Consider the following 13,417-nt stretch of genomic DNA (forward strand, 5'->3'; position numbering starts at 1 on the left):
GAGGGTGCTTGATGCTCGCTGCCATATTTCCTTCCATAACTGTCACCTGTCATGCTGCATATCATTTTCATCAGCTGAAGATGCTTGTGTGTCCTCTCAAAAGCCCCATCAACATTTTATTTTTAAAACATTTGAAACAAATTCATTATAGAATTTTATCATGGGTTTTCTTTAGTTTTCTACAAACTCTTGCACATTATCACACTTGGACCAACGCCATCAATCATTGTTCTTGCTTTTGCATTAGGCCCAGAGGCAGATACAGGGGGTATGATTGGGGCAGTCGCCCCCTTGCTGGGGTTAGGTTGCCTGTGACCGAACACTATATAAAGGTTTCTGGCGGTGATCACAGCCACACCATTTCTCATGCAGATACAGCGGCAGTCACGTGCTACCGCATTTTTTTTAATCAGCAGAAGATGCTTGTGCATCCAATTTGGAGGTAAGATGCTAATTTATGGAAAAAGTCGCAAAAAAAAGAAAAAAGACACCGAGCGCTACCGAGTTATGTATAATGCGACTAGTATCGCATGGACCATAGATGTATGGGAAAACATCTGTATTCAGGGCTGCTGAAACACTCTGTGCAGTGCTGATTGCTGTAATTCAACAAGCTGTTTTTTCCGCACATCTACAATAGGTCTTTTTGAATTTTCGAAATAAAAGAACGAGTGTGAGCGGTCCCCTAAGTTGTTCGCGTGTTGCCTATAACAACCGTAATAGACACATGGAATAACCTCCCACATTTTCTTTTATCCTCAGCCAAAGTGAGAGGGAAGAATTTGAGGCGGAGGTGAAGCAGAAGTTTGAGCGTGAGCGGGCTCTTCTGTCAGAGGAGAACAGGAGGATCTCAAGTGAACTCGACAAGGTACCGGGTCTCCCCTCTGCCCCCATCCAGTGGTTATTGCAGATAACGTCATTAAACCAAATAAAACTGAGTTTGTCACGTTAGCGTCATAAGCCGTGTTAGACATCCTGTCCCTCGTGCCTCCTACATACCATTCTATCCTTGTGCTTGATGTGCCTGTTGTGTGCAGCTGACGTATTCGCTCTACATTAGTATCAGAGGTGGAGTTAAGTTTATTATTTTATGTTCTTAATTGTATAATTTGGATCCTTTTTGTTCCCTGATCACTGGGCGGGTACATGCTGCAGTGTTGCTGTCTCCAGCACAGCGACACAGCTGCGTATGAGAAGTGCTTAACAAGGGGCATGCTCGTAGCCACAAAGCTGGAAGCTCCACCCCCCAGACGATTTACGGGAGATTCTAGGTACTGCTTATAGTCCTTCATCTACAGATGGCAGTGAGGAGCCAGAAGCTGCATCCGGTACCGCGGGCCCTATTTGCAGTAGTATTGAGGGATCTTACTATCTCATAATTACAAAGAATAGACTTACATTTCTTACACCAAAATACTACATTTTGGAGTTTGATAATTGGATTTAAAAAAAATGTAGGTTTTGCTAAGGGGGTAAATTTACTTTGATGGGAATTCTATAGGAGATGGAATGTTGCCCATAGCAACCAATCAGATTCTACTTATTTATTTAGCACCTTCTAGAAGATATTAGATAGAATCTGATGGTTGCTATGGGCAACTCGTGTTCAATAGAACTCCCATCTTAGTCAATTTACCCCTTACGCTCCCAAACCAGCGCTCTTTCTAATTCGGATTAAGCAGCTCCTGGTGTCACGTTTTATATAGAAAAAACAACTTTCCTGTCTGTTACGTAACATATAACATGTTACACATACAAGATAGCAAGGTAGGATGTTCTTTTATATTTAATACAGTCTATTTGTTGTAATTAATCTATTATTATTTAATCATTTTTATTCCCAACATCCCATTACACGTTGTAACTACACATGGACAGTCTGTGCTTCCTATTACCCACAGTCCTCTGCTTTCTCATTACACGTTGTAACCACACATGGACAGTCTGTGCTTCCTATTACCCACAGTCCTCTGCTTTCCCATTACACGTTGTAACTACACATGGACAGTCTGTGCTTCCTATTACCCACAGTCCTCTGCTTTCCCTTTACACGTTGTAACTACACATGGACAGTCTGTGCTTCCTATTACCCACAGTCCTCTGCTTTCCCATTACACAGTGTAACTACACATGGACAGTCTGTGCTTCCTATTACCCACAGTCCTCTGCTTTCCCATTACATGTTGTAACTACACATGGACAGTCTGTGCTTCCTATTACCCACAGTCCTCTGCTTTCCCATTACACGTTGTAACTACACATGGACAGTCTGTGCTTCCTATTACCCACAGTCCTCTACTTTCCCATTACATGTAACTACACATGGACGGTCTGTGCTTCCTATTACCCACAATCCTCTGATTTCCCATTACACAGTGTAACTACACATGGACAGTCTGTGCTTCCTATTACCCACAGTCCTCTGCTTTCCCATTACACGTTGTAACTACACATGGACAGTCTGGGCTTCCTATTACCCACAATCCTCTGATTTCCCATTACACGTTGTAACTACACATGGACAGTCTGTGCTTCCTATTACCCACAGTCCTCTGCTTTCCCATTACACAGTGTAACTACACATGGACAGTCTGTGCTTCCTATTACCCACAGTCCTCTGATTTCCCATTACACGTTGTAACTACACATGGACAGTCTGTGCTTCCTATTACCCACAGTCCTCTGCTTTCCCATTACACAGTGTAACTACACATGGACAGTCTGTGCTTCCTATTACCCACAGTCCTCTGCTTTCCCATTACACGTTGTAACTACACATGGACAGTCTGTGCTTCCTATTACCCACAGTCCTCTGCTTTCCCATTACACAGTGTAACTACACATGGACAGTCTGTGCTTCCTATTACCCACAGTCCTCTGCTTTCCCATTACATGTTGTAACTACACATGGACAGTCTGTGCTTCCTATTACCCACAATCCTCTGATTTCCCAATACATATTGTAACTACACATGGACAGTCTGTGCTTCCTATTACCCACAGTCCTCTGCTTTCCCATTACACGTTGTAACTACACATGGACAGTCTGTGCTTCCTATTACCCACAGTCCTCTGCTTTCCCATTACACAGTGTAACTACACATGGACAGTCTGGGCTTCCTATTACCCACAATCCTCTGATTTCCCATTACACGTTGTAACTACACATGGACAGTCTGTGCTTCCTATTACCCACAGTCCTCTGCTTTCCCATTACACAGTGTAACTACACATGGACAGTCTGTGCTTCCTATTACCCACAGTCCTCTGCTTTCCCATTACACGTTGTAACTACACATGGACAGTCTGTGCTTCCTATTACCCACAGTCCTCTGATTTCCCATTACACAGTGTAACTACACATGGACAGTCTGTGCTTCCTATTACCCACAGTCCTCTGCTTTCCCATTACATGTTGTAACTACACATGGACAGTCTGTGCTTCCTATTACCCACAGTCCTCTGCTTTCCCATTACACAGTGTAACTACACATGGACAGTCTGTGCTTCCTATTACCCACAGTCCTCTGCTTTCCCATTACATGTTGTAACTACACATGGACAGTCTGTGCTTCCTATTACCCACAGTCCTCTGCTTTCCCATTACACGTTGTAACTACACATGGACAGTCTGTGCTTCCTATTACCCACAGTCCTCTGATTTCCAATTCCACATTGTAACTACACATGGACAGTCTGTGCTTCCTATTACCCACAGTCCTCTGCTTTCCCATTACATGTTGTAACTACACATGGACAGTCTGTGCTTCCTATTACCCACAGTCCTCTGATTTCCAATTCCACATTGTAACTACACATGGACAGTCTGTGCTTCCTATTACCCACAGTCCTCTGCTTTCCCATTACATGTTGTAACTACACATGGACAGTCTGTGCTTCCTACTACCCACAGTCCTCTGCTTTCCCATTACACGTTGTAACTACACATGGACAGTCTGTGCTTCCTATTACCCACAGTCCTCTGCTTTCCCATTACACGTTGTAACTACACATGGACAGTCTGGGCTTCCTATTACCCACAGTCCTCTGATTTCCCATTACACAGTGTAACTGCACATGGACAGTCTGTGCTTCCTATTACCCACAGTCCTCTGCTTTCCCATTACACGTTGTAACTACACATGGACAGTCTGTGCTTCCTATTACCCACAGTCCTCTGCTTTCCCATTACACGTTGTAACTACACATGCACAGTCTGTGCTTCCTATTACCCACAGTCCTCTGCTTTCCCATTACACAGTGTAACTACACATGGACAGTCTGTGCTTCCTATTACCCACAGTCCTCTGCTTTCCCATTACACAGTGTAACTACACATGGACAGTCTGTGCTTCCTATTACCCACAGTCCTCTGCTTTCCCATTACACAGTGTAACTACACATGGACAGTCTGTGCTTCCTATTACCCACAGTCCTCTGCTTTCCCATTACATATTGTAACTACACATGGACAGTCTGTGCTTCCTATTACCCACAGTCCTCTGCTTTCCCATTACACGTTGTAACTACACATGGACAGTCTGTGCTTCCTATTACCCACAGTCCTCTGCTTTCCCATTACACAGTGTAACTACACATGGACAGTCTGTGCTTCCTATTACCCACAGTCCTCTGATTTCCCATTACACGTTGTAACTACACATGGACAGTCTGTGCTTCCTATTACCCACAGTCCTCTGCTTTCCAATTCCACATTGTAACTACACATGGACAGTCTGGGCTTCCTATTACCCACAGTCCTCTGCTTTCCCATTACATATTGTAACTACACATGGACAGTCTGTGCTTCCTATTACCCACAGTCCTCTGATTTCCCATTACACAGTGTAACTACACATGGACAGTCTGTGCTTCCTATTACCCACAGTCCTCTGCTTTCCCATTACACAGTGTAACTACACATGGACAGTCTGGGCTTCCTATTATCCACAGTCCTCTGCTTTCCCATTACATGTTGTAACTACACATGGACAGTCTGTGCTTCCTATTACCCACAGTCCTCTGCTTTCCCATTACACGTTGTAACTACACATGGACAGTCTGTGCTTCCTATTACCCACAGTCCTCTGATTTCCCATTACACAGTGTAACTACACATGGACAGTCTGTGCTTCCTATTACCCACAGTCCTCTGCTTTCCCATTACATGTTGTAACTACACATGGACAGTCTGTGCTTCCTATTACCCACAGTCCTCTGATTTCCCATTACATGTAACTACACATGGACAGTCTGTGCTTCCTATTATCCACAGTCCTCTGCTTTCCCATTACACAGTGTAACTACACATGGACAGTCTGTGCTTCCTATTACCCACAGTCCTCTGCTTTCCCATTACACAGTGTAACTACACATGGACAGTCTGTGCTTCCTATTACCCACAGTCCTCTGCTTTCCCATTACATGTTGTAACTACACATGGACAGTCTGGGCTTCTATTACCCACAGTCCTCTGCTTTCCCATTACACATTGTAACTACACATGGACAGTCTGTGCTTCCTATTACCCACAGTCCTCTGCTTTCCAATTCCACGTTGTAACTACACATGTCTGTGCTTCCTATTACCCACAGTCCTCTGCTTTCCAATTCCACGTTGTAACTACACATGTCTGTGCTTCCTATTATTATTCCTGCTCCTGCAGACGTACGTTGTCCTTGTACCAAGGCTTATAGTGATTTTAGTATGCTGGATAAGTTAGTATTAGGAGTACTGTACTGACCTGCGTTTGATTCCAGCTCACCGCCACGCTTGAGAGGCAGAGCGTCAACAACCGGCAGCTGGAAGAGGAGATGAGGGACTTGGCCGACAAGAAGGAGTCAGTGGCGCACTGGGAGGCGCAGATCACAGAAATCATCCAATGGTTGGTATTACAGTGTCCGCTGCGGTGCTTATTACCATGGGACCACAGTAGGGAGCGATGATCTGTTGTTGCAATAATCTGCATTTTGAACAGCTGGTGGGTTCTTTCTGTGCTTTTCAGGCATGCGTGTATCATAAGTAGAGTTGTATATTGCTTTTGCTACAGTAAGGGCCTGATTCAGTAGCATTAATTATGCAGCGTACATACCAACGATACGAAGGAACGCTCGCCTCCCCCGCAAATCCCCATTAGAATGTATGCGTACGCTCACACAACCATTTGCAAGCGAGTGTTCGGGGAAAATGATTCGATGGTCACCGATCATCAAATTATTTTTTTCCCCCCGTTGGCAAATAAGTCATTCTAGGCTCACTTTTATCTATGACCTGGACAAAGATGGGGCGGGTGGCCCCTGCAGACTTCAACCCGCCTGCTTTCACATGGACACCCACCGTTTTTGCGGGCACGCCCAGAAAACGGTGGTCGTCCTCATGCACCAGCCCCCTTGTCCGCCCCCCTTTGCTCAAACACCTCGGCGACTGTGATAGTCGCCCAAGGCATTGGCACAGTGGGTTTGCGTATTTTCGCCGATACGCAAGCGCGCACCCACACCATCGATCTACAGACCAAATGCGCTCATGCTGAATCAGGCCCTAAATGCCGAGGCAGCTGTTGGTCACGTACCTTGGTGACCAGTATCTGTAACCTCCTGATTTCTGATAGCTGTGGCAGAGAGGGCAGTGTGTCAGCATTGGAGATCACATATAAGCCAGTTGGTGCAAGTTGGATGAAGGTGGAAGAACCCCATTCAGGAATTACGTTGCAGAAAGCCTCTCGGCACCATAATTATATAGCAGTAATTACCCCAGGCTAGATAATAGGTATCTGGACTCATGATAGATTGACTCTAGATTGACAGTGGTATGTCGACATAATCAATGTCGACATGGTTGCCGCTGAAAATGTTGACACAAGTTTTTTTTTTTTTGTGTGTGTGTTTTTTTGGTTTGGATCGACTTGGTTCATTCTTTACCATCCAAGTGGACATAGAGACAGACTATAATAGTGTGCTGTGCGCGGCGAGTGTAAGCGGTACACTTATATAATACACTTATGTTGACATATACACAAAAAAACAAAACAAGAAAAACTCGTATCGACCTTTTCAGGTGTCAACGTTTTGCTTGTGTCGACCTTTTATATGTCGACCATGTAAAGGTATCAACCTACCCACTGTCGACCATTATTGGTCGACCTGGAGTCAATCTATCATTTATGCTATAACCCCATAATAGTAGCAGAATTTGATGACTATTTCAGCAGCAGAAGCAGAAGATTTGGAATTCTTCTAAAATATGCAGGGAGATTGGAATTGGGGCACAGGAATGCTGGCGGCGGATCCTTGTGTATGGGAAGTTCTGACCCTGCAGTAACCCTCAGACTGAGTCCGTGAGAACGGTCCCCCGGGGGCTGGTAATTCCTGCTTCCAGCTTTTATATGTTCTCTGGGGGAAATGATTGACCCATAATTGTTTTACCAGTCAGCCGGGTATGATCATGTGTGACGCTGACATGTAGCCGGCAGATTCTATCCTCTGTGTCATCATGTACGTTGTCTCATTGGGATTACTGTATACACACGTTATGCGTCCTCATAGTAACACGTTGCTTTATGCCAAATATTAGGAGGAAGTTATGTAATCGTTATCCCGTCTCCTCTGGGAAATGTAATTTTCTCCTGCGATCAGACCCGAGAATGGCGGTCTGCTACTGAGGCGGCCCTGTGTCTAACCACATTTGTTACATAAAGAATATTAATTGGTATTATTCAGAATCCTAGGCCAGGACGGATCAAAGCGCAGGGGTCTTTGTTCTAACCCTTGTAGAGCGATAAAGTGCACATAAATAAAATACCAACCAATCGGCTCCTAACTGCCATGTCACAGGCTAGATGGCAGTTTCTGTGCTATCCAGGGGCGGCAACACATCGTTTTGGGTGAGCGGTCTGGACAACGCAGACATTTCTGTATCAATTTAGGGGGGAGGGTCGTAGCAGCTGTGCAATGTCGCACACAGCCTCTGTCACCCCAAACATGTCCGTACTCAAAACATTACATAAATTCAGTAGTCTGTGATGTGAATTTCATATCTGTCCCATTATGTGGGTTGATTTGGACAAGTGTTCTCCTAAAAGGGAGCAAATATAGTGTAGTATGTATTACTCCAAAATTCACCACTGTGTGATTAAATATAATAGTAAAGGGGGGCGTACCCCACTCACAGGTAAATAACGGTTACAACAAATGGATTTACAAAGTAAAAAACTCTCCCGGCATGTGACTTGGCGCTTGATGTGCCATTTTGTACATGTTATAAATCACATACGATTTTATCGCATGTGAAAGAACTCTCAGGGAACTGCCAGGAAAGTTCAAGGAAAATCGGATGTGATACATCGTAGGTGTTCCTGATGTGCCGCTGATGATCCGATTCTAACTTATCTTATGTGCTACACGTAAGATCTCCAGGGTCAGTTTTCATCCGCTATATTGGGCTGTTACGTGGGATTCGGATGAAAACAGGCCAAACCAGGCCTGTGTTTGGGCACCTTAAGACACAGACGTGCGCGTAAAGGTTTCTTTAAATCCTTGATCCCCACCTTGTGAGAGAAAGGCGCACTCACACGTTTAATGGTAATGACCTGCGCTTAGAGCGGTAGCAGTGAGCTGAGGGACCTCAGTTTAGAAGAGATCTCTCAGTAGACCTGGATAGGAACATTACCAAAGAAACCTCTACATGATGGTCATCACCATTAGCTGTGTGAGTACGGTACGAGCTTCCTTCTAAGCTGATAATATATCTCCATGGTAAATTATATGCGTCTTTCTCTTATGAGTTGAAGATCAAGGATTTAAAGAACCCTTTATGTGCAAGTCTGTGTATTTACCTGTGAGTGTGGTACACCACCCTTTACTATTCTATTTCATCACACCATGGTGCATTTTGGCTTCACAGCCAGTACCGTGCAAGTACTTTACTGGGGTGGCCTCCACCCCCCCCCCCCCCCTTTCCGCTTGCTAGCGACAGGATTTGTAGTTTATCGAATTCTCGCTAAACTACGACTCACTCTGAATCTAGCTCATAGATCAGTGGTTCCCAAACTGGGTGCCTTAGGTGACTTGCAGGGGTGCCCTGGGTTGGTGGTCCAGGACCAATTCAAGTTTCTGAAGCCCCCCCCCAGGTAAAATCTACCACTGTAGTGAAGCCAGATGCAGTCTGTGACACTGCACTGGCGTCACAAAGGTGTTCCCTCCCTCCGGGACGCCTTTGTGCGGGCTGCCATGCAAAAACGGCGATTGCACGTGCTGGTCCCGGTGCCTGTCATTTGTATTGAACAGGTACCGGGACCAAGATTGCTTCTATGGGCTGTTGCCCAAGCAGCCCATAGAAGCTGGCCGCATGTGCAGTACACATGTTTGTACAGCGCATGCGCCTGTCACTCCTCGCAGTTATTTAACTTAATATTTGTCCTGACCTTCTCAATAAGAAACCTTTAGACTAGGGGTGCTGCAAAAACATTTCTGATGCATTGGGGTGCCGTGATTCAAAAACTTTGGGTACCCCTGCCATAGATAGATATGGAATGGGATCATTCGTCAGACTGCATTTAGGTCTACAAGCATTAGGTCTACACCATTAGGTCGACCGACTGACTGAAGGTCGACATGGGTTAGGTCGACAGGGTCATTAGGTCGACAGGGTCATTAGGTCGACAGTGAAAAAGTCGACATTTTTTTTTTTTGAGGCGTTGACACAGTCAACATAGCACCGCGTCCCCTCGCTGCGCTCGCCATGCTTCGAGCACGGTGCCTCGCTACGCTCGGCACACTATTTTATTCTCCCACCATGCCCTAGTGGATGGTAGGGCATGAAATACCGCCTGTCGGCACATGTCGACTCATAAAACAGTCAAATGACCCCATGTCGACCTTTTGCCTGTCGACCTTCCCCATGTCGACCTAATGACCCTGTCGACCTTATAAAAGTCTACCTAATGACCCTGTCGACCTTCAGTCATGTCGACCTAAATGCAGGTCAACCTAGTGGTGTAGACCTAATGCTTGTAGACCTAAATGCTGTAGACAATATGACCATATCCCATAGATATACCAATATACTGTATGATAGATGCATATATATACAGTAGGGATCAGTGATCCCTTTCTGTACATGAAGCCCATCCCTGCCTACGGCTTCCGAAACAGGGCATACATCTATGTTTATAAGTCATTCAAAAAAGTGTTTAATCCTTTTATGTGTGTGTGTGTGTGTGAGAGAGAGTGTGAGTGAGTGCAGTGATTTATATGGAAATGTGCGAGAGAGAGTGTGAGTGAGTGCAGTGATTTATATGGAAATGTGCAGCAACCAACATTTGCTCCATTATCTTGACCATCAGTCATCAAAGCTATTTGCTGCGAGTTATTACACGTGTGTCCGCCTATTTCCCCTTGAGAGTATGCATAGCCTGTGTGCTGTATTTTGCAGTGTACTTCGTGTATGTTGACATAAATTGCTGGCTGTGCAGGCGTCTCTCACTATGCTGCTCCGCTGCGGCAGTAAATGTCGGCTGTTTATGGGAACGTGGCCCTTGCTCACAGCCCAGCATCATTGTCCTTATTTGGGAAAAGTTTTGTAAAGTTCCCTCCGTCCCCTCATCCTCGCCACGGACAGTCAGGAATAGAAGAGTCTCTGTATCTGGACGGCGGCCAAGCTGGGATTTACAAGCAGCTCCAGCCATTAACTCTTTCCCAGCCACCAGGCCAGAGACACAGATTGTCCAAAGTAAAAATGTAGACATTACGGTGTCCATATTAGATGTCAACATTGTAACATGACATGGGAATAATGGTGGCTGCATTCCAGTATTTGTATATTTGTACCATCCAAGCATTCCTCCCTCCTCCGGCCATCATCCTGAGACCACCGGGCGAGCAGCGTTGTGACGAGCCGCAGGCGCTGAGTTTTTGCTTCATGGACTGAATGGAACTGAGCAGGAGACGCGTGACGCTGATATAACTCACTTGTTAGTATGACGTCCAGAATGTTCTCACCGTTTTATTTTGTGTTCCTGTCAGGGTGAGCGATGAGAAGGACGCCCGAGGTTATCTCCAGGCCCTGGCATCCAAGATGACGGAGGAACTGGAGACTCTAAGGAATTCCAGCCTCGGTGCCAGATCCACGGTAAGAAACCTGTGACAGCCACGGTAGCCTGCTACTAAGCCTAAGATGCAGCAGTGAGCTGCCGGCTGGCAAAGGCGAGGGGTGGCATCACCCACAGGAGCTGGAGGCATCATACACTGTATACCCACAGTCCCTGGTCAAGCGGGCACAGAGTGACTACCATAGCAGGCGGGCAGTGGCATAAAACACAGACCACACTGTGGGGTAGATGTATGAAGCAGTGATAAGGGAGAAGTGATAAAGTGCCTGGTACTTTATCACCGGCCAATCAGCTCCTGACTGTTAAGTTACAGGCTGGGTTTAAAAAGGGACAGTCAGGAGCTGATTGGCCGGTGATACAGTACCAGGCATTTTATCACTTCTCTTCCCTTATCACTGCTTCATGTATCTACCCCTGTATACCCACAGTATTTGGATGAGCGGGCACAGAGTAACTACCATGGTAAGGGGGCAGTGGTATCACACACAGACCGCACTGTATACCCACAGTACTTGGATAAGTGGGCACATAGTAACTACCATGGTAAGGGGGCAGTGGCATCACACACAGACCACACTGTATACCCATAGTACTTGGATGAGCGGGCACAGAGTAACTACCATGGTAAGGGGGCAGTGGCATCACACACGGACCACACTGCATACCCACAGTACCTGATGAGCGGGCACAGAGTAACTACCAGGGTAAGGGGGCAGTGGCATCACACATAGACCACATTCTATACCCACAGTACCGGATGAGCGGGCACAGAGTAACTACCAGGGTAAGGGGGCAGTGGCATCACACACAGACCACACTGTATACCCACAGTACCGGATGAGCGGGCACAGAGTAACTACCATGCTATGGGGCAGTGTCATCGCACACAGACCACACTGTGTACCCACAGTATCGGATGAGCGGGCATAGAGTAACTACCAGGGTAAGGGGGCAGTGGCATCACACCTAGACCACACTGTGTACCCACAGTACCGGATGAGCGGGCACAGAGTAACTACCAGGCTAAGGGGGCAGTGGCATCACACACAGACCACACTGTGTACCTACAGTACCGGATGAGCGGGCACAGAGTAACATGTATCACAGCATGTGTAAGAGCCTTGCAGTAATTCTTGCTGCTCGTGTTGCAGGACATGCCTTGGAAAATGCGCCGTTTTGCAAAGCTGGACATGTCGGCCAGGCTGGAACTTCAGTCCGCTCTGGATGCTGAAATCCGAGCCAAGCAAAACATCCAGGAGGAACTGAACAAGGCAAAGGCAGCCATTATTGCTACTGAATGGTACGTACTTCCCTCATCCTTCCCTACCGCCGACAGAGATTAGAATTTACCTAAACCAATGGCCAGCTAAACGACTTCATCCTGTTCTTGCACCCTTGGGTATTTGGTCCGATATGTGTGGGGTGGCCAAGATGTCAAGAATAGCTTTCATCACCACATTCAGACGTGTGGCCACCCCGATTATCACACCTCACCTCGTGCAACTTTTACATGTGGGTGTTTTTTTAGCTATGACCATTAGACATCTTATGCTGTCTATTCCACTTCCACTTGTTATGTTTTTCTATAGAGAATACTGTTTTTCGAATGGAAACTGTTGTTTGTTGTTGACCCCAGTGGAGGACACACTGAGCAGTTGTATTGCTGTTCAAGTGATTTGTATTAGAGTAGCGCCACCTGGTGGCATCAAAATATGTAACTCATTTTTTTCTTTCTCCAAAAAATGGCTGAGCTGCCTATTACCCAAATTCCTCTTTATTACAAGCCATAGAGTACTCTCTAGTGCTCTAAGTAAGGATCCTTAAATGTTACTAGTCCTGTATCTGTGAATGTTACTAGCAGATTAATGAGAGAGTTTGTGATACAAACCAAACTGTTAATTTATCTGCATCTACTACGGTTAATGACGCCATCTAGTGGTCGCTTCATTCTTCACACTATCGCCTACTGTAAACTCTTGGAACATGTTTATTGTGAGTGAAATGAGGTGAAATAATTATGATTACTGTACTTATCTTGGGTAGGAAACACAGTGAAGGAAATTGTGTATAATAATAATAATCTGAAAATGCCGACAGTCGCACTTTGCTGGAATTTTGACTGATGAAGATAAATCGACCGACTCCTAATAGCTAATAATGTTTACTACCAGGATGATTCATATAACAGAGAGACTGGTTCCGGCTGGTAGGGGCCATTTATTCTGTTTATAATCTCATTTACTACAGTCAGGTGTAAATTGCACTGAGCCGGGAAACCTGTTCATTTTTAGCTAGTGCAGATGAGGCAGCATC

At 45.7% G+C, this 13,417-nt stretch overlaps 1 protein-coding gene across 7 annotated transcripts in view; it reads left to right on the plus strand.

Annotated features, from left to right (window-relative positions):
* CDC42BPA (CDC42 binding protein kinase alpha) overlaps positions 1 to 13,417 on the plus strand; it is a 109,983-nt gene that overhangs the window by 62,254 nt on the left and 34,312 nt on the right. For all 7 annotated transcript variants that reach the window (XM_083175519.1, XM_083175525.1, XM_083175522.1 and 4 more), the window contains exons 15-18: positions 763 to 868; positions 5,760 to 5,884; positions 11,019 to 11,124; positions 12,256 to 12,404. In XM_083175519.1, the coding sequence (XP_083031645.1) occupies positions 763 to 868; positions 5,760 to 5,884; positions 11,019 to 11,124; positions 12,256 to 12,404 (486 nt within the window). The remainder of the gene's footprint in view (positions 1 to 762; positions 869 to 5,759; positions 5,885 to 11,018; positions 11,125 to 12,255; positions 12,405 to 13,417) is intronic.

The sequence above is a fragment of the Crinia signifera genome, chromosome 3 (genome assembly GCF_055691185.1).
Source record: "Crinia signifera chromosome 3, ASM5569118v1, whole genome shotgun sequence".
NCBI lineage: Eukaryota > Metazoa > Chordata > Amphibia > Anura > Myobatrachidae > Crinia > Crinia signifera.